Genomic DNA, 24,017 nt, shown 5'->3' with positions numbered 1-24,017 from the left:
AAACTGTTCTCTTTAACCATTTTTTAGAAAAATGTTGTTTATAAATCTTATACCTTTTTACAACTTATTATTTATAACCCTAACTCAGAGCTTCTATTCATCTATTATTTTTCTCTTATCTATTACTCAAATTAATATTCTGTTTATCACTATTTTTGTTATTATTACTATATTTTTATAATAATGAATATTATTATTATTGTTGTTGCTATTATTGTTGTTGTTATTATTGTTATAATTAGTTTTATACTATTGTTTTTTATATTATTGTTATTATTTTTTTTGTTATTATTACTATTACTATTACTATTGTTGTCGTCATCATCATCATCATCATCATTATCATCATCATCATCATCATCATCATCATCATCATCATCATCATCATTGTTATTATTATTATATAATTATTTATAATATAAATTATGTTAAGTATAATTTGTATATAAATTTATATAATTATAATTGATTTAAAGTTTAACATGTTTAAAATTTGAAATTCAGAAAACTCATTCCATTAAAAAATTGGAAGACTATTACTAATAAAATTCAATAGCATTGGATTTTTTTGTAAAAAAATGTTGTAAGTACAAGTTTTTCATCATGTATAGCTTCATCTTCTTTTGTTTTAAAGTAGTTTATATAGCAATATAAACCACATGACAATTACATAACATATTACAAAAAACCAATATAAATGTTTTACGGGGTAAGAGTAAACATGCTAATTGCTCACACTTATGCATTAAGATGAGTGCGGTTAAACTAATTAATAGTTATTAATTATTTAAAATGTGTATAAATATGACAGCCTTTGCTATTTATCTAAAAAGTTACAAATTGCTCAAGCATTTCAAGTATCACCTCAGCCTACTTCATCATCTTCATTCAAGCCTGCTTCATAATCCTCAACTGAGCCTGTTTCATCATCCTTATCCCAGCCTATATCATCATCTAACATCAATCAGCATCAAACTCCAATCATTCGCCAACTTCAAAATTTGAAAACAACAATAGTGACTCCTGCTCAAACGTATCAAATGTTGCAACACTTCACAGAAAGACTCGAATGCAATTTGAAAAATGTTTTACAGCACCACCATATTGACATGCAAAAAAAACCCAAAAGAGTCAGCATTCCGAGAGTTGAAGGCCAGTGTCTAAGTACATCTGAGGTGCTCGAGAAACTAAAGCAAGACGATGAGGCCAAAAAGTTAAAGCAATTAAAGAAACTCAAAATTCACTTCAGTGAAGCTTCAGATGAAACTCAGCAAGTGCAACGTTCAAAAAAACCGAGACAAGACAAAGACATCAAGAGGTGCAAAAAGTGTTGCAGAATCTGGGAAGAAGCATTGCCAACTCAAAACAAAATGTGGTACCAATTTGAAGCTTTTAGTTGCAAGTCTTGGGTTTTTCGATCGTGTTTACCCAAAAAATACAAAATTGATGAAGATTGCATGAAAAAATGCTGCAAACCTGCTTCTGCCAATGAAACAACTCTTTTTTTTTAATTAATAAATTGTTTTTTTCGTATATTTGATTAAAACAGTTTTTTGTAAACTTAACTTCTAATAAGATTAGTTTTCATTTTATTTTCAATTAATTTTGTTTGATTTTCTTAATATCCTTATTTAGTTTTAATTTTCCTAATATCTTAAAAAATTGTTATTAAAAATTAACTAGTTTACTTTTCCCCAGTTATAAGGGGAAAAGTAAACATTTTTTTCATAAAAATCGATTTTTTTAAATATTTTCAAAATATTTTTTCTTTAAAAAAGTATTTGAATTTGAAGCTAAACCGTTTACTCTTACCCCAGTTTACTCTATTAATGTTTTTTTTTTATATATTTGAAAACGCTTGCGCTTTTTTGAATGCATATAAAAATAACTTTATATGCATCAGCTCAAGAATATTTTTTTAAATATGAAAGGTGAGTATCAAATGTTAAAAGTGATCCTTAAGTGCAAGTTGTGTTCGTATCATAAATAATTCTTAAAAAATAAGTTTCATGTTGATTAAACTTACCAGAAAAAATTATTTATCAAGATATTAGCAAAAAAACTTTATAATTTTTAATGTCATTTTTTTATTGAAAGAATGTTTTGGCTCTTTGATTTTTTATTTAAAAAAAAACTAGTCTGATTAATGCGCTTTTGCCTTAATAAATGATGTCAATACAAAAAAGTTCTTTCAAATAATTTAAACTCAAGATATAAACATTGTATTTAGGTTTTCCCTTTTGCAATTAATTTTTATGTAGAAGAATGCCTTTATATAAAACCTTTTTTAAAACATATAAAAACAAATAAAAATAACTTCATCAATAAGTAAACACTTTAAAAGTCAAATTTATATTTATTTTATTTTAAAAACAAAACTAATATTAATGCTATAAATATAAGATATGTAAATTTAAAAATTATACTGATTAAAAACAATTTCTGTTAATAAAATCTTAAAACCGAAAATATATTTTTTTTTTGATTGGTATGAAATAGTGAAAATAGATTTGATTTCACGGTAAATGAAAAAGAATTATTTTAATGAAAATAAAAATAAAACAAAGCAGAAAAGCGGTAATCTTTGTTTACAATTTTTATTTTGTTAAAATTTGAACTGAAATGTTTAAAGTAGCACAAATGTTTTTTTATAAAATGGGAAAACCCAATCTAAGTGTGTAACTGTGTAAATCGTTTAAAAAACTCTGTGGTAAGTACAATTATTATTCAAACCAGATATTTTTACAACCGAAAAAACTATGCAGATTCATGGAGTTAATATTAACCTCTCAACCGGAAGTGTAATGGCAAATCAACAAATTTCTTTTGTTAATATCTCAATAAATGTTTTAGTAATTTTAATAAACTCAAAACCTTTTTTTCTAATGTTTATTTACAAAATAAACATAACTTGTCTCGGTCCTTTGGAATCCCTTTAACAGTCAATCTATACTTATAATAGTAATATCAAAATATAAAATGCTCTATTTAGAAATCATACACTTTAAATGACATTTTTAATGACAGTATTTTAAATAACAGTTTGATTAAAAAAAAAAATCATAAAAAAAAAAACTTCACAGTACTTTCCTAAAACAAAAAAAACTCATCAGATGATTTGATCCAGATGGAGCTGGCTTCTGAGCCAATTCTAACAAACAAGGCTGCTGCGCAGAGACAAAAGGATGAGACTTAATATAATGACGAGTAACATGAGACTGAATTTTAGTTGATGGCACAAGAGACGCTAGCTCTTTAGAGCAGTGCCCATTATAGTATTTGTAGAAAAGAGAAAGAGAAGCATTACAACGATGTGATAATGGTTGGAGGTTGGCTGCAAGAGCAGGTCCAACTATGTTTACAATGCATTTTTGCACCTTTTCTAAAAGAGAAAGGGCATCATTAGAAGATCCACCCCAGATATGGCAACAGTACTCCATACAAGGCCGGATTTGAGATTTATAGAGATAGAGAATAGAATTCGAAGTAAGAAAGTGACGAGCTCAATAAAGAGATGCAACCTTAGTAGATGCTAATTTTGCAACTAATTTGATATATGGTTTCCAAGAAAGGTTAGAAGTAAGAGTTAATCCTAGAAGATGAAGATAGATGACTCATCGAGTACATCACCGTTCATAAATATAGGAAGATCTAAATTATTGCGATAACGATTGGCTGAAAAAAATTGAGTCTTATCTGTATTGAAGTTCACCAGCCACTGTGAGCCCCATGCTTTAACACAAGTGAGATCTTTTCAAGCTCAAATGCCCCCTCCAATAGGGCTGTCCAGAAATTATTACACAACCCAGAACATAGCGAAGTGAAGTTTTTCCCATTATACTATCAATGCTTTATTGAAAAACATTTTTTACAGATTTATTTAAAGTCTTCTAGGGGTTGCTCAAAGCTCTTGAACATTTTAAGTAAATTTTAACAGAAAATGTACAAAAACGCTATGTTATTTTTAGTATAACTGTCGAAAAATGTTGAAATTGATCAATTTAAGTTATTGATTAATTAAGTTATGGATGCCAATTGATATGTTGATGATTATTTAAGTTATTGTGAGTATTTTTTTAAATTTTACACAATTTTGACCCAATTTTGACCCAAATTTGACCCACATCAAACAAATTGTATGTCATTTTCTAAAACACATAGGAAATAATGTTTTTATTATAATAGTTATTTGTTTTACCTGCATGCTATGATTGGGTACATACAATTTTGCATTTTTGTTTAGAAAAAATAGAAAATGTTGACTAGAAGTGGAAAAGAATTAAAAGTGACAAACCCAATTATACCGTCTTTGCCATTACCTTCGAGTGTTCCCGCAACTCCGTCATCTTCAAAACCTACCACTAGAACTAGTACAAATTTTTGGTTGATTGGTCAGCCATGTTCATCAATTACAGGAGCAAAGTTACCTACACGCAGACAGGTGATGAAGTATGTTTTATATCTGAGACATGATCCTGATAGCGTTGGTAACAGTGTTAAGAATGAAGAAATTTCTTACATCGTTGCAGATAGTGTTGCAGATTTTTGGCACATGGCTCGCATCAAAACCAAAGTAAGACAAAACTGTATGTTTGATGTTCTTGGATTATGGAATGAATGGACCAGTTTAAAAAAAAATAGAAGTCGTGCCACCGACCGAGAAAATCTAGACTTCTATCTCAGAAACACAAAGATGATGACATTGCGTTTTATCTTGATCAGTAACATGAAAGAAAGTCTAGTATGAATGGCCAGGATAAAATTTTTGAAGCAAAGGCTTTACAGTTTCTGACCAGAATTGAACAGCAGCAACAACGACAAGAAAAAGAAACAGAAAGACTAGAGAAAAGAGCAGCTGCAGAGCTAGAGGGAAATGAATTTTTTGAAGAGTCCGAGGATGATGCACAAGTTGGTTGTATGGAAATTGATCCGGATTTTGAGCCAGATCACATTATTGAAAAAATAGAGTTTCAAGAATTCGTTACACTTCAAGTTCCCAGAAAAATTATGGAATGTGACGAGTTAACGACAGCAGCCGATCGGTTAAAGTTGTCCGACAATCAAACTACAATGATAGTTTCAGCTATAATAAAAGCAGCGGGTGGCAATCTAGACGACTTCGATGAATCCCGTTCAACTACGCGTCGAAAGCGAATGTCAAACAGACAGCACATTGCAGAAAGCATAATGGAGAAAATAAAGGAAAAACCACCTCAATTTGGTGCCATGCACTGGGATGGAAAGTTACTGCAGGACTCTCTTGGTGATAAGTTTGAACGTCTAGCAATTCTTCTGTCAGGTTCACCAGAATTTTCATCGGGAAAATTGCTGGGTGTGCCACAACTAGGAGATTCTAAAGGACAAACTCAAGCTGATGCCTCATATGATCTCTTAGAAGCATGGGGATTAAAAGAATCAGTTGTCGCTTTGGTATTTGATACTACAGCAAGCAACAGTGGGGTCCATAAGGGTGCAGCTAAACTTATCGAAGAACTTGTTGATAAAAAGCTATTTTATCTTGCTTGTCTTCACCATATCCTTGAACTTGTAGCTAGCGCTGTTTGGAAATCACTGTTTGGTGAAATCAGAGGACCAGAAAAAAAAATGTTTGCTACCTTCAAAGAGGCATGGTCAGGTCTCGATAAGCAATCACCTATCCAGTTGCTGAAAACTGAAAATCCATGGTTGTTGGAAGTTAAAGAACGAGTCATTGAAAATTTAAAAATGCTGCTCAATAGCAAGGAATCATCTGTGTTTCCTCGGGATGACTACCGAGAGTGCGCAGAAAATAATCTTATTGTTCTGGGTGAAACACCACCTCGTGGTACCTATTTCCTCAAACCTGGAGCCATACATCAGGCTCGTTGGATGGCTTGCAACATATATGCTGGGAAGATGTTCATGTTTTCAAAAGCAATGAAATACGACAAGGAAACTGTGATTAAACTGGAATGTATAAACAGATTCTTGGCTCTTTTTTACACCTCAGCATGGATGCAAGCCAGTATTGGAGCCGATGCTCCCGTAAACGATCTAGAACTCATTCATGACATGATGGATTTCCGCAATGTAGACAGAGAAATTGCAGATGTTGTAAAAGCCAAACTAAACAACCATCGATGGTACCTCACTGAAGATGTTGTTCCTTTTGCTTTATTTAGTCATCATCCTAAAATGAGTGACCATGTTAAGCAAGAAGTAGCAAACAAATTGTGGACAATAGCAGTGCCTGAAAACTTCCGAATGGGTAAACCAATCTTCAGACAAATCAAACGCAACACAACATTGAAGAGTCTGTTAGGACCGGAGTCACATCTGTTGTTCCAGAATCTCAACATCAGAAGAGATTGGCTTGCTAAACCAGTGAATCAATGGGCAGCAGATGAAGACTTCCAAGTTGCTGAAAAGTTTGTTCGAACAGTAAAAGTTGTCAACGATGCTGCTGAACGAGGCGTCAAACTAATCTCAGATTTTGCAACAATAATAACAACAGATGAACAACAGAGAGCATGGCTATTGCAAGGTGTGGAACAACATCGGAAGCTGTTTCCAAGTTTTGACAAAAAAACACTAAACATTTGAAACTAATAACTTGAACTTACTAACTTGAAGTGACAATTTCGACATTTTTCCTCATTTTGGACCTTAAAAACTATGAAAATATTGAATTATTTTCCAGAAATATATGTAGAACGTAAACAAACATGCACAAGTTGTGCATCATATTACTACTATGTAAAAAATAACAATTTCCATAATTACTTTAATAAATTTAATTGAGTAAGACCAAGTGAGAACAAAAGTAAGATAGCGTTTTAATACATTTTCTGTTATATTTTAGTTAAAATGTTCAAGAGCTTTGAGCAACCCCTAGAAGACTTAAAATAAATCTGTAAAAAATGTTTTTCAATAAAGCATTGATAGTATAATGGGAAAAACTTCACTAGGCTATGTTCTGGGTTGTGTAGTAATTTCTGGACAGCCCTACCCCTCCAAGCAATCAAAGAGTGTTGGTTTCTTATCACGACAAGAATAAATGGTAGTATCATCAGCAAACAATGCCACCTTAGATGTGAGAATATCTGGAAGATCGTTAATGTAAATTAAAAAGAGTATAGGGCCAAGGATAGAACTTTGAGGAACCCCTGAAGTTACAGAATAAGAAGAAGAGTGCTGTCCATCAAGGACAACTTTTATACTATGATTGGAAAGGAAGGATTCAATAATCTTAAAGATGTTGCCAGATACACCATAAGAAGAAAGCTTATGGAGAAGACCAGCATGCCAAACTTTATCAAAAGCTTTTGAAATGTCAAGAGCAACGGCCTTAACCTCTCCACCTTTATTTAATGCACTATAAAACCTATCAGTTATTACTGTTAGCAAATCAGCTGTAGAATGAGAAGATTGAAATCCATATTGATAATCAGAAAGTAAGTTATTAGATTAAGAATGAGAGGTTAAGTGTTTGTTAATTAAAGATTCAAAAACCTTGCTTATGATAGGAAGAAGACTAATGGGATGGTAGTTAGACAAATCAGATCGCTCTCCAGAATTTTTAAAGAAAGGGATAACGGATACCGCTTTCCAGCAGGCTGGAAAACAAGACTCTGATAAGCACTTGTTAAATAGTTTGAGAGCATAGACGACAGCTCCGGAGAACACTTCTGCAAGACAATAACAGGTATGCTGTCCAGGCCACAAGGTGTAGAAGAATCTAGGCAGGAAATCACTTTAGATACAGAAGCTGGAGTGATACGAATGTCAAGCAATGGAACAACCTGTTTGACGGCTAAATCAGGTAGAACGCAACTAGTGGAATCAAGAGATGATATTGATGAAAAGTTTTTAGCAAACAGTTCAGCTTTGTCTTTAGGTGAGGTGACAAAGTCTGAACCATACAAGAGAGGTGGAATTACAGATTTGCCCTTATTATTGATACTATTAAAGATTCTCCAGAAGTCACTGGAGCCTAATTTTTACGAGATTTCATGTCCTGAGAATAGCGGGCTTTGGCATTAGACAAAATCTTTTTACAATTTTTTCTAGCAGTAATATACAGACGTCTGTTTTCTGGAGAATTGTTTTGCTGATAAATATGTAAGTAACTGTTTCGCTTGGCAATCGCAGCAGCACAGTGTTAGGAAAACCATGGAGGAAAGTGAGGCTTGACCTGGAATTGTTGAGAGGGAACAAAAGATTCCATGCCAGCCTGAATCCACGAAGTTATGTAAGATGCGTATTTGTCGACAGGAAGACAAAAGATTTCTACCCAAGGGCCATCACGAAGAAAATCACGGAAAGAATCCCATATATATATATATATACATATATACAGATATATATATATATATATATATATATATATATATATATATATATATATATATATATGTATTTATATATATATTTATTTATATTTATATATATATATATATGTATTTATATATATATATTTTTTTATATATATATATGTATATATATATATATAAAATGTATATATATATGTATACATATATATATATATATATAAATATATATATATATATATATATATATATATATAAAATATATATATATATATGTATATAAAATATATATATATATATATAAAATATATATATATATAAAAAAAAAAAAAATATATATATATATATATATATGTATTTATATATATATATATATATTTTTATATCTATATATATTATATATATTTATATATATATATATATGTCTATATATATATAAAATGTATATATATATGTATACATACATATATATATATATATATATATATATATATATATATATATATATATATATATATATATATATATAATATGTAATATATATATACATATATATATATATATATATATATATATATATATATATATATATATATAATATGTAATATATATATACATATATATATATATATATATATATATATATATATATATATATATATATATATATATATATATATATATATATATATTTAAACAACTTTAAAAAGTATTCTACACAATAGAGTGCTCAATGTTCTTAAAAGAACAGAGCAATTATATATTAGTAGAAAATCACTTAACAAAAATTTTTTCCATTTAACACTGTGTTTCATCAACAAAAATTCATCAGAAATGCATCAGGATTTCTGATGAATTTTTGTTGATGGAACACAGTGTTAAATGGAAAAAATTTTTGTTAAGTGATTTTCTACTAATATATATATATATATATATATATATATATATATATATATATATATATATATATATATATATATATATATATATATATATATATATATATATATATATATATATATATATATATATTTTAGTGAAATAAAAAACACTTTTTAGTTTAAAATACATGTTTCGAACTTACAAAGTTCATCATCAGTTTAAAATGGCCAATTCAAAATTTTTCAGTATAAAGGTTACAAAGAACTTAAAAATCCATTAAAAATTGCTATTCAAAAAAACTTTCTATAATACTTAATTAAAATAAAAATTATAATACAAAGGAAATAATAAAAATACACTCAAAATTACAGTTAACATTCATTACACAAAATGTATTTTACGATAAAAGACAGGATGTTAATATAAGTTAGATTAGAATAATTCAATACCTCTGAGCCTAACTTGTTTGTTTAACTCAGTGTTTTGCCATTTTATATAAAGACTTTCTTTAATTTCTAATTCAATTTCCCTATTGGCAGAATCCAGAATGGTAAAACATTCTGCAGTTGCTTTATTAAAACAATCAATGTTGGATTTAATATGTTGAAATATATTTGATTTTTTATCTTCCTTAAAATGTTCATCAATACGTTGAGAAATTTGTTGGACTGTTTGCCCTATGTAATAAACATTACAGTTTGCACAATTAAATTTATAAACAACGTTCGATTTAAAATTTCTGGGAATAATATCTTTTAATGAAAAAAAACTGTTAAATTTTAGTAGAAGTAAATGCCAATTTTATAATTAATTTTTCTACAAAGATGACGTTTTGAATGTATTTACAATGAATGTTTTGAATGTATTTCTTACCAAGGAGGGATACAAAGATGGGATACTCCCATCTTTGTATCCGTCCTTGGTAAGAAATACATTCAAAACATTCACCAAATAAGACATTTGTGCATGTTTGGACAAACTATAATTAAAAAAACCCAAAGAAATTGACATAGAACATTATACAATTTTTGTATTTTGTAAAGTTTGTCAGTAATTTGTTCTATCTCAAAAGTCAAAAATCATTTTTTTGACTTTTGAGATAGAACACTAAATACACAATAATTTTCTAAAAATGGTTTATAAGGGTATTATATATTGACCTTGACAATTTTATAATAACAAAATTTGGTGCAAAGTTTATTTTGAACATTTTTAGGGCTTTTGAAAATTCAAATTTTTTTCAAAACCATAGTTTAGCGACATAGAACAAGATAATACTGAGGGGACGATATATATATATATATATATATATATATATATATATATATATATATATATATATATATATATATATATATATATATATATGTGAGTATATATATATATATGTGAGTATATATATATATATATATATATATATATATATATATATATATATATATATATATATATATATATATATACATACATATATTTATATATATATATATATATATATATATATATATACATACATATATTTATATATATATATATATATATATATATATATATATATATATATATATATATATATATATATATATATATATATATATATATATATATGATGAATAATTGTAAATTTATATATATATAGCGTTAAATTTAAATAGTGAAAAAAGTAAAAGAATAGTAAGAAGAAGAAAAAACAGTAAAAGAAAAATATATATTGGTAAGCTAATGTGTTGCCACTTGATGGTAATGTTGATAATTATTGGTAATCATTGTTATTGGATTTAAATAAGTAAACATGTTAAATCGGAAAAAAATTTTAGAAATTTTTCTTCAGAATCCTTCATTGTCACAACTTGATATTTCAAAATTGACCGGTGTTTCTTGATCCTCAGTTGGATTTATTTTGTGGCGAGTAAATAAACTCAATCTATTGAAAGAAAAGCTGAAAGTGGAAGAAAGTTATTTAAAGATAAATATAATGATAATTTTAGGAACTTTCTCTTATAAAATTTTATTATTTTTAATTGTTTTCTATTTTTCTATTTAGGGATTAATACTTCTATCATTATGCACAGGGAAAGTAGGTCATGGTTATCCAATAATTATTCCTAATACAATCATGGAACCTTTCAATTCATTTCTTAAAAGGTTTTGTATACCATACAGTCTTCTCTGTTTAGCCAGCGCCTTTGCACTTAAAAACTTTGGCGAGCGCATAAAAAAGCGCTTACCAAAAAAAACAAATGCATTTTTTTTAAGTTGCAACAAAACTTTTTTGTTCATTTGTTTAACTTTTATGAAAAATGGCTTTTTTTTTACCTTCTTTTTTTTTCAAATTATTTTATCTAGTATTTATTCAAAGCATTCTTTTTGCTATTTTTATTTTAATTTAAGTAGCAAAATAAATGAATTTTTTAAATTGCGGAGGCTAACTTAAAAATGACCATCCTGGCAGCGCTCTTGCGCTAGCATTATATTTCAAACGGAGAAGACTGACCATATTGTTAAGATTTTTGTGATATTGTAATAAGGTTCTAATCTGTAAATATTATTTAGTTGTCTTTCTCCTGATGAAAAGAAAAGACTAAGTTTACATGAACTATCTCGACACAAATTTGTTTGTGAAAAGTTATCATCTGTTCAAGTACCAAGATTCATGCAAGAGAATGTTTCTAAAGATATGCATGATAAATCAGATAAAGTTGATTTAAGAATAAATTTATCAAATGAGCAACTAGGATTAGGAAATTCAAGAATAAAAAGTGAGTTTGAAGACATTCATTGGTTGGGAGAAGGAGGCTTTGGAAGTGTTTTCAAGGTTTGGGTTTGATTTGACCTTCAAAATAATAAAGATAAAAAATTATAGCGGAAAATTTTTTTAAAATTATCATCTGTAATCAATCTGTTCAGTTATTTGGGTTTACTAACTTTTCTTAGTTTTTCATTCCTAACAACTATGAGTCACTAATTTTGATTGGTACATTTTTTTAATAAGTAAATTAGCAAAAATAAAAATTCTAAGTAATTAGTGCGATGTTTTTAACTCAGTTTTATTTTAACCTTGATATTATTGAATGAAAGGTTGTTTTTTTTTAGGCAAGAAACAAATTAGACAGCAATTTTTATGCAGTTAAAAAAATACCTTTGAACTCAAAAAGTTCACATTTAAACAAACGTATTATCAGAGAAGTTAAACTTTTATCAAGATTAAATCATGAAAATGTAGTCAGGTAATCTTTATTTTTAATCAACACCCACTATATAATAAAGTATAAATAAGGTAATAATAATAAGGTAAATAAAGTTACATTTAAGATAAATTTAATATGTTGCACATATAAAGTTTCAAAGTGCTGACTTAAATCCAGATAATTTTCCAAAAAAATTAGAATCTTTTTTTTTTTTTACTACAATGAATGTCCTTTATATCTCTATATTGCCTACCTGAACCCTTTGTTTATTTATTTTAGTGTATGTATATATATATACATACATACATACATACATACATACATACATACATACATACATACATACATACATACATACATACATACATACATACATACATACACACATACATTCATACATACATACATACATACATACATACATACATACATACATACATACATACATACATACATACATACATACATACATACATACATACATACATACACACAGGTGGAAAGTAATTATTGAAATTAAGTAATTTTTTTTTATTTTTACTTTTTAAAATGATTACTTTTACTAAAGTATTTTTTCTTTAAAGTATTGCACTTCGCTACATTTTTAATCGCATACGTAACTCAGTAAAACAAATTTAATGTGTATGAGTTGATAAAAGTTAGTGCCTGTTTTATAAAATTATTTTCTTATAATTTTCATTAATGTTTTCAGTGAAGCTACAAAGACTTTAAATGAGCATCACTTTTGTTTCAAATTTTAATCTTTCTTTTAGATTTTTAATATAAAATTTTAATATAAATATTTAAAAAAAAAATTTAAAACTTTACTATGGTTGCATTTTATACAAAGTACTTTGAAAGAAGCATAAAATATACTTTTTTTTTCATGTTTTTTTTGTAAAAAACATGAAAAATAAATTATATTTTTTATTCTTTGTATATATAAGTCAAGTATATTTAAAATATATTTTTTAGTTATTTTCAATTAATTATGTCTATATGTAATTTCACAATATATATATATATATATATATATATATATATATATATATATATATATATATATATATATATATATATATATATATATATATAATTTTAAAGAATGTATATTATATATATTTTAAAGATTCCTATTTAGATACTCTTTGTATTTTAAAAAAAAATTATTTTTTCAAAGCATTTTTTCATACATGCTTTACACACATATCTTTGCAAAATATAATGATTAATTTGCCAGTTCTATATGTTTCTGCAAATTTTGCAAGAATGAAAAAAAAACTTCAACTGATAAAATGAGTATTAAAGAATGACTTATTTTAAAATCATTGTTTTAAGTATTAAGTTATGACTTATTTTAACACAATTAAAAATATAAGTTAAATATAATAATTGTAAAGATATGCAAAAAAAATAGACCATGTTGTTTTGACTTTGTTATTTGACAGGTTACCTGAAAATGGCTGTTAAAAAGTAACACGGTAACTTTTATTCTGAGTGCATTTTTAATGAGTTACTTTTTACTTTTATTCGAGTAAACATTTTGACCAGTAACATTTAGTTGTACTGGAGTAAAATTTTACTCAAGCAATAGTACTTTTACTCGAGTACAAAATGTATATATATGTATATATATGTAGCAAAATTAAACTTTTACTACTTGCCTGATGATTGTGATAACACATAAAACTCAGAGTTGCAATATTAAATTATATTATAAACATTAGCACTTAGCTAATTCCTGGTACTGCGGGTAACAGTAACATATATATTATATAGCTCTAGTTTATCTATTGAGCACTCTTTCAAGTATACAATATTATACATAATAATATAGAGATATTTTCTTTATTCATATATATATACACTTACGTATATATATATATATATATATATATATATATATATATATATATATATATATATATATATATATATATATATATATATATATATATATATATATATATATATATATATATATATATATATATATATATATATATATATATATATATAAGCAAGTTATTTTAATTTTAAATATGACTAAAGGCTAAACATTAAAAATTCTATATGAAAATTTCTTAAAGTTTTTTATTACTTATATAGGTATTACAACTCATGGATTGAAGCAGAAGATGTTCAATTACCGTTAGAATCAGATACAGAAAGTCCAAGTTATTCTACAGTGTATGAAAAGTCTACTAATAAGAATGATTTGTTAAATTCATCTGATGAATTTATGATAAAATCTGATGAAGCTGATGACTCGTTGAATTCATCTGATTCAGAAGTATAAGTTTTATTTAGAATTTATGCATCAAAGTGTTTTTAAAAATAATTGTGAAAACATTTGATAGAGAGATTTTCACTCTTGTTATTATTGTTATTATTACTTTTATTATTATTATTATATTAAACTTGTTATACATATTGTAACATATTTAATCTTTACTTTACATAAGTAACATACTTACTTAAGTAACATTTATTAAGTAAAATATATATATATATATAGAATTATATTAAGTAGTCTCTATAATACAGAATATTTAAAAACGTATTTAATAATGCGTTATATATAGTAGGAAAGAATGCAGATAGTTTATGACAAGGTTACATTTACACAGTGATATTGTTTGGTAAAAAACCTTTTTTTTGGTTTGACGTTGCTTTTCTTTTTAATAAATACGTATTTTTCATTTATCAAAGTTTATGTGCACTAAACCACATTCTGGAGCAAATGCTCTAAGGCCAAGTTAAAATGTCATATATAAAATGTTAATATTTTACCAGAGGAGTATTTCTTACACTACAGTTTAAAACCAGAAAAGTATTTCTAACATTGTAGTTTTGCAGTTTGTTGAATTCAAATGTCTGTTCAACAGTATCAAATGCTTTTTTCAGTCTACATTTTTGTTCATAAAGTCAGAGAGTGTCTTGAACATTATTTTTCAAACAGCTTACTTATTTTGGAAAAAGAAATGGGTGAAAAATTAGAATATTCTAGCAAAGGATTCATTTTTTGAATATTTATGGCTATATGGAAAATATTTGAGAGTTTTTAAACAATTTTTTAAATAAATTACTATTTTAGATTTTAGTTAATAGTTAATAGAAAATGACATTTTAAAACTTAAAACAAAAAAAGGGGTTTCAACAAAATTTTTTCGTTATAATTTTTTTTCTCTCAATGTTTTTTTTTTTAGAATGATTCATATTTTGAAATTTTTATATAATTTTACTGCATTTGAGACCCAACATGACATACTTTTGAAAAACTTTTTTTTTTTATAATATTAGGGACCAGTTTGATTTTTAAGGGTCTTGTGCAACCTCTAAAAATATTTTTTATTCAAAAGTTTATTAAATCCAGCATTATTTTATTATATAAAACACACTTAAGAATATTGGAGGTTGGAGAACATTAGTTTAAATATATGTATATATATATATATATATATATATATATATATATATATATATATATATATATATATATATATATATATATGTATATATATATATATTATATATTGACTAAATAAATAAACAAGAGTATAAATTGTAAATTATTTTTGAAAAAAATAATTTTTCTAATAAATTTAAATGATAAATAAATATTCACACTAATTTTGCAAAAAAGAGAACAACCATACACAATATTAAAAAATAAGTTAAAATATAAAAATATTATTTGTTACAGGGTTGGCAAAAACCTGGGTTTTTTTAAAAAAAACCTAGCCCAGTGGGTTTTTTTTGGGGTAAATTTGGGTTTTTTTGGGTTTTATTTTTATTTCATATCTGTTAAATTTTTTGTTTAATGATATTCAAACTTTGTTTAATCTTCTACTTTAACTTTATTTAAAATATATTTTATATAATGTTATTTAATAACTTATAACAAGAATTTTTCAAATTATTATAAAAAAGATTTTTAAATATAATTTAAAATTGTAATAGGAAAAAAAAAATATCATGTTAAAACCTAAATGAATTGATATATTTTAGTTTTAAAAGTAATATTTTTTATAATTAAGAATCTCAATGAGAAATGGAAAATAAAGGCCGGAAAATATGAGGAAGTAACTGAAGTTTCAATGGAACTCCACGCAGCGGCCTTGTTCATAGAGGTTCATGTTTTGGATTTAAAGAGTTGAGAGAGGGTTGTAACCACAAAAAGGTAGCCTCCTCAACTGATGTGGCCTTCTTGGCCTTGGGAGGTGAATAACATAAAATATAAAAAAGTGAATCTCAATTTGTAAATATATTTGAATAAAAATCGTGATAATGTATTTCCAAATAATGATTATAATATTAGTAAATCTGCTCTGATAGCTGTTATTGTTGGTTATAATAGTTAATATTAATAGTTGATAAATAATAATTTTTTATTTAATAATAACAGTTAATAATTTAGTTAATAATATAATAGTTATAATACAATGTTACAATAAATTATTGTTATGTAATACAATAAATTATTGTATGGTTATTGCCAATAATCAAAATGGTGCCTTATAACATAAATGATGGAAAAACGCATTAATTGCATAAATTTTAATTTATAAATGGGATAAGTTGTCAAGAGCAACTTTCCAAACATGTTTCTGGTACCACCTGTTCATACTTCATTTAAAATTACTATTTTCAAAACCAATCATAAAAGTATAAAACAAAATTATTTTTTTTACAGATATTGTAAATTAAATTTTATTCATAAATAAATAAAAAGTTAAATTTATACAAAAAAATTTGATATGGTTATAAGTGAGTCAAATATGATGATATACTGTTATTTTGATGGTAGGTAACAATATCTTGCACTACCATCCAATCGCTTTGGAACATAAGATATTTTGCATATGCCTTAAAGTTACTAAAAGCGTGATTTTATAGTACTCAAAACCAAATAGCTTCTTTAGTTTTAGCTGTATATCACGTGTCTATGTGTATACATGTATGCATGGATACATGTATGTTTGTATGCATGTTTGTATGTATGCATGCAAGTATGTATGTATAAATATAATATAAACATACATACATACATACATACGTATGTATGTATATTTATCTTTTAGGATAAATCTTTTTTTTTAGTTATGGGTATAGTTTATATTAAATAATAACAAATTAATTATATAAATATAATAAAAATAAATTAGCAACTGTTGTGTAGTTATTACTGTTGTACAACTTAAGTTAATTTCTTAGTTAAAAGTTCAATTTCATTAATTTTTAGAATAGTGCATGTTGCTTTAATACTCTTTAAAATTTTTTAGGGAAAAAATAATACAAAAATGGGTTAGTTACCAGAAATACAGATAAATCAGGTCATGTGATCTAAAAAAAGAAGTTATGAGTTTACCAGAGATTATGTCAGCAAGAAAGAGTTTCATGAATCAATGGGGGTTTTGTTTTTCTTTTTTGCTGTTCTTGTTAAGGGTGTCCACTCTGCAAAAAATTTCCAAACCACCCAAATTGAATTTTATCTCATTTGAGTTTTTGAGTGTAAAAAAAATGAAAATAAATTCAAAAAAAATTCTCGTTAACTATTTAAGAGCCACCTCAAAGCTCCTAAAGATCGAATTAAATTTTTGCATTATTTACAAATTTCATAAACAAGTAATTTATTATGTAATATTGACTGTTATTTCTATTTTAGTGAAATAAATTAAAACTGAAATATTAACAGGAACTTGTAAAACTTGTAAGTTCCAGTTGTTTGCCAGGTAAAACCGACCGGCTTCACTTTTATCATCATCATCAACAGCAATACCTGTTAATCATGCCTCTATTAAGTTTTATTTAGTTAGACCCCATCACCATCAATAACTGGTTTCAAACTACTCGATTCCAGAAAGGTTTTGAAATTTTTATACGATGCAATGCAGAAAATGTACAAAAGCATGTATTTTCTGGATTCACACATCAAACAAAGATGTCTATTTTTTTTTTTTTTTTTTTTTTTTTTATAGTATAAATATAATAAGCAACCACTATTAAAGTTGAAAGTTACTGGAAGAGAAAAGATGAAATTTATAAAGCAAAATAACGATTAACAGACAACTTAAAAGATTGCAAATTATATAAATCAGGAAAATAAGACGTTTTTGGAGCATTAAGGAAAAGTCATAGTAAAAGGATGAGACTTAATTGATTGACAAGTAGCGCGAGAATGAATTTTAGTAGATGGCACAAGAGAAACTAGCTCTTTAGAGTAGTTCCCATTATAGTACATACAGAAAAGAAAAAGAAAAGCAACTTAATTGAAAAGGTTTGCATAGAAAGTTCTAGCACCAAATCATTCTAGTGTCCAATTTCTTTATAAATTTGATTTTATACAACATCCATGCTGTAGATGTTTCTATACAAATTTGATTTTGTCCTATTCAATAAGCATTCCATTCATTAAGGTTCTCCCCTAATTAGTTCGATTCAAATTTGTTCTGTTGTAAAATTCGGTTCTAAAATTTTCAAGCAAGTCAGGTATAATTGGAAAATCATACTTGGTGACGAAGAAAAAAAAAAGTAGAAAAAGAATAAAAAATGAAGTTAATGATAAAGAATATTGAGGATTGCTATTGCTGAAGGAGATGTTGGTTTAAGGTAGAACGTTAGTCATAAACCTCCAAGAAATAGGCAAGTTTGTTACTCTTTGTAACTCCCCAAAAGAATATGCAATCCAGCCCTGGGAATTAGGGTTGGCATTTGGCAATGTCAATCTAACCGCCGACCTAGAATTGTTCGAGGTCAGCAAAAAATTGCCGACTTTGTCTCTATGTTTTATGGTAACCCCTTTGTATCAAATATTTTTTGCCGACTGAATGCCAATTTCTAAAAGATTAAAATCTGCAAATTATTGCCGATCTTATTTTTCCTAATACCGAGGGTTGCTATGCAAGGAAATCACTTCTGCAGCAGGTAGGTTGATGTTGTCTGACAATAAAACAACTATGATTGTGTCTGCTGTAATTAAAGCTGCTGGTGGAAACTTGGACAATTTTTATATCTCCAGATCAACATCTCATTGAAGTAGAATGTTAATTCAAAGGATTACTGAGTGTTTTTGATAATGTGAGGCTCAAACCACCCCAAAATGGTGCCATAGTTAGCAGATACTACCAGAGACCTGGTGGAAATCGAACTCGGAACTTCTCGCTTATGGAGCGACCACTACACCATGTATAGTATGTATCGTATGGTGGAAGTTGAAAAATGATTCTGCAGTGGGCATAGCAACTAGTTGCAGAGAAGTGAAACTAATTTTAGAATATGCTACTGTCAGTACCAGTGATCCAGAACAAAGAGTTATGGTTTCGAGGTTCTTGTCTAATGTATTGATTATAAATGATAACGGAAAATGAAGAACTTGCTTTTTTATTTAGTATATATTACCCAAGCTGCTTTTGTTAGGATGTGTGATTTTTAAATATTTAAAAAAATGTGAATTGGTTTAATTATTTCTCTGTGTTTAAACTAAAAAAAGGTTTAAAACAGAAAATTGGGGCTTATTTTTAGGGGTTTAAAATAATCATTAAAATTTGGTAAAAATATTTTAGAATTAAAAAAAAACTCAATTTCGGTGGTTTTGAAAATTTTTTGCATAGTACACATCCTTATAACATGTGTTAGAGAAATTATAGTTGTTTATGGAACCTTTTTTTCCTCAATCAAATTCAGGAAAAGGGTTCTTGTATAAAAAGAAAGTGCTCTCTCCAAATAAGCATGCTTCTATACACACTTACACAGAAACACAAACTTATAAAGGCCGGCATCTGGCGATATATATATATATATATATATATATATATATATATATATATATATATATATATATATATATATATATATATATATATATATATATATATATATATGTATATATATATATATATGTATATATATATATATATATATATATATATATATATATATATATATATATATATATATATATATATATATATATATATATATATATATATATATGTATATATATATATATATATGATGCCGGCCTCTATAAGCTTAAGGCATCAGGTTTAAGGTATATATATAAAAATATTGTGATATTAAAGTGAAAATATATTTTAGTTTAAGAACTAATTCATTAATAATACAACGAGTTGTTCAACTTAATTATATCAAATTGATTGCATTTAGTTGTTGGATTAAATACATTATTTTTGACTCTAAATTATTAAAGGGGTTTATGTGTATTTAGTTTACTATTAATTTTTTGAATAGTGTGAATTATTTACGTTTAATGTACTTTTTAATGTAATTTTTTACTTTTATGTAAAACAGTTTGATATTATTTATTAAGAATTTATTTATTTATAATAGGAATCTGACGATACAACTGAAAGTTCAGATATTCCTCCTCAGTTTTTATATATTCAAATGGAATTTTGTGAGAAGCAAACACTTAAGACTGCTATTGATGAGGGATTATACAAACAACCAGATAGAGTTTGGAAGTTATTTCGAGAGATTGTGGAAGGCATTGCTCATGTTCATGCCCAGGTTTTTAGTAAATCTTTTTATATTTGTTTTTTATTATATTAGAGATATTTTTTTTATTAACAGATAATCAGTTTTCAGAGATCATTTTAATAAAAAACATATTGAAAAATAAATAACATAATATGAATATGGATTTAATTTTAAAATAATTTTTTAGGGTATTATTCATCGTGACTTAAAGCCAGTAAACATTTTTTTGGATTCTACTGACAGAATAAAAATTGGTGACTTTGGGCTTGCCACTTCACATGCATCATTTAATTTTGGTGCAGCAGCACTTTTTCAACCTTGTGACTCTACTTATTCAAACGATGATAGGATGACGAGTAATGATAGTAGAATGACTGCAAATGTTGGAACAGCTCTTTATGTCGCGCCAGAACTTGGACAAGCAAGTAGTTTTATTAGATTCTCACAAAAAGTTGATATATATAGTTTGGGCATAATTTTGTTTGAAATGTTTTATCATTTTGAAACCTCTATGGAGAGAGGTAAAGTTATAGCCTTACTTCGAACGGTAAGTAGTATTAAAGTTTTTATTGGAAAAAAAACTTCAGTGGGTTGCTGAAAGTTGATTGGCTAACTAAACATATGGAAAGAGTGTTGTTAAATTTAAATGAGAAGTTTTTGATGTTTGATTTATGTTATTTAACAGGATGAAATCATTTTTCCTCAAGAATTTACTGATAAGAAATACGATAAAGAGAAGCTCCTTATAAGTTGGCTCCTCGATCACTCCCCTGATTCTCGTCCAACTGCTTTGAAGTTAATGGAAAGTGGATATTTGCCCCCAAGGTATGAAGACAGCCAATTTGATGAGATAATTACGCACACATTATGTCAAAAGGATTCAACAAGATATCAACGTTTACTATCAGCATTGTTTACACAAAATAAGTCTTCAGTTTCTGACCAGATGTATTATAGAAATTTGCATGTTAAATGCGAAAACCATATAATACAACAATCTCGCATTCTGGAATTCGTGCAAAGCATCATGACAAATATATTTAAAAAACATGGAGCAGTATTTATTGATACACCTTTGCTAACACCTAAAGGAGAAAGTTATGAGAATATTCATAATCTTGCTTGTGTTTTGGATCCTAGTGGATTACAGTTATGTCTTCCAGTTGATTCTAGACTTAGTTTTTCAAGATTTATTATTAGAAATAAAATAAACCATATTCGTAGATATTGTTTTAGCAAATTATATAAAGATTTTGGTATTAAAGGAGCTCATCCAGTTGAATCATGGGATTGCTCTTTTGATATTGTTTCAAACTCATTCTCAAGCTTCTTGCCAGAAGCAGAAATTATGTATAGTGTTTATGAAATAATCAAGGAGTTTCCATCTTTGACTCAAAGAAATTTATACATTCGACTTAATCATTCAAAGTTCATTGAAGCTATTTTTTTGCACAATAACTTTAGTGACGAAGCTCAAAAAGAGGTATATCGTATATTTAAGCATGACTTTGATAAAAAGCAGCGAAGTTCTATGTTAAAAAATTATTTGATATCTTTGGGACTTCCAGAACATAACGTAAAACACTTGCTAGTATGTTTTACTTTTGAAGGAAGTTTAGCAAAAGCGAAAAAGAGTTTGCAGATTTTATACAAATCAAAAGCAGAAGTAAGAATCTTAGCAAAACAAGCGTTTTCTGAAATAGAAAAACTTATAAAACATATAAAAAACATGTTAGTGGACATTCCTGTTCTGATTTGTACATCTTTAATACACGACTCAAATTGTTATTCAGGGCTTATATTTCAGTATGTAACAGAAAATCCGAGAAAACATAAATATCGTAGAATGAAAATTATAGCTGTTGGTGGATGCTATGATAAGCAAATTGAATCGCTGAGAAAATACGCTAAATCAACGTCACCTCATGCAGTTGGAGTCAGTTTAGAAGTAAAGCAATTTTTGCATGCTGCCCGCGAAGATAAAATAAACTTTTTGAATCCACCCATCAGTAATTGTAATGTAATTGTTTGTTCATTGACCATTTCTACTAATTTAAACTCTTTAGTTAGTGTTATATGTGACTTATGGGCAGGAGGCATTAGTGCTGTATTATATTCTTATGAGTCTGAACAAAGTTATACTATTGAAGAGATTCAAAATTACTGCAAAGAATATAGTGTAAATCATATTGTTGCAATAACTGATAAAGACTCGACTATTTGTGTAAGTATATTTAGTCTAACTTTTTTCATTGCAATCTTGTTGCAAATCAAATGTTAACTAGTTTTTATTTTTTTACTTACTTACTACATACTCATTTTTTATTTTATTTGTTTAAGTATATACTAGATACTTATGCGCCAATACAGGTACAGTCCAGAGAGAAAGAAAAGTTTGGTGATTGGTGTGCTCTTTCTCGAAAAGAACTGAATGATTATCTTAATAAACGCTTGTTATGTAAAATAGAATATTAAACAGAATATAGAGAAGTGGAAGCAGTAACCAAAGGTAGCAGTTTTAGTAATTTTTTAATTTATGCTTCTATTCCTTTAAGGGGGAAGTACCCCTTGAATTAGATAAAAATTGAAAAAAATTTTTTTGTTTGTTTCGGAAACGAAAATTAATGAAGAACACAATGAAATTAAGAGATATTGTAAACAATGTCAGGAAAGTGGAATAATTTCCATTTTTTGAACCATACTCATCAAGTTTAACCATAGCAACGCACATAGCAACGATAAAGCTTCTGCTTATCTGCTTATTTCAGAGGCTCACATAAAGTTATTAATCTGCTCATAATAAAGACTTTTTTCTACTTTGTTTTTACTTTAATTATCTACTTTGCTTAAATTAAGTTTGACTCGATTGCCTCTAATTATTTCAGTTTTTAAACATTCTTAAAATTCTATTATTTACTTTGTTATGAGTTGTTAAGTGTAATAAGAACATATTTTATCAAATTTTAATAAAAATTAGTCTTAATTATGGGAAGAAAAGATAGAGTCAAGCAAAGAACTAGAGTTACTGGAAAGAAAAGAGTTTTTTGTGGTAACCAACACACTTTATCATCACCAACATCAATGACAAACTCAAAAAAATATTTAGAGGTTGATACTAGTTCTTCAAGATCAGCCA

General features: G+C 26.9%; 1 protein-coding gene across 6 annotated transcripts in view; it reads left to right on the top strand.

Moving 5' to 3' along the window:
• LOC136081622 (eIF-2-alpha kinase GCN2-like) overlaps window positions 1-24,017 on the top strand; it is a 75,992-nt gene that overhangs the window by 49,224 nt on the left and 2,751 nt on the right. For 4 of the 6 annotated variants that reach the window (XM_065799121.1, XM_065799123.1, XM_065799126.1 and 1 more), the window contains 8 exons: window positions 11,236-11,336; window positions 11,745-12,006; window positions 12,285-12,418; window positions 14,489-14,672; window positions 20,732-20,911; window positions 21,069-21,428; window positions 21,567-23,105; window positions 23,222-23,390. In XM_065799121.1, the coding sequence (XP_065655193.1) occupies window positions 11,236-11,336; window positions 11,745-12,006; window positions 12,285-12,418; window positions 14,489-14,672; window positions 20,732-20,911; window positions 21,069-21,428; window positions 21,567-23,105; window positions 23,222-23,356 (2,895 nt within the window). In that variant the 3' untranslated portion in view covers window positions 23,357-23,390. The remainder of the gene's footprint in view (window positions 1-11,235; window positions 11,337-11,744; window positions 12,007-12,284; window positions 12,419-14,488; window positions 14,673-20,731; window positions 20,912-21,068; window positions 21,429-21,566; window positions 23,106-23,221; window positions 23,391-24,017) is intronic. The other 2 variants (XM_065799122.1, XM_065799124.1) reach the window with 1 other exon arrangement.

This window comes from Hydra vulgaris, chromosome 06, assembly GCF_038396675.1.
Source record: "Hydra vulgaris chromosome 06, alternate assembly HydraT2T_AEP".
Lineage (NCBI taxonomy): Eukaryota > Metazoa > Cnidaria > Hydrozoa > Anthoathecata > Hydridae > Hydra > Hydra vulgaris.
This window is presented reverse-complemented; position numbering and strand designations above follow the sequence as displayed.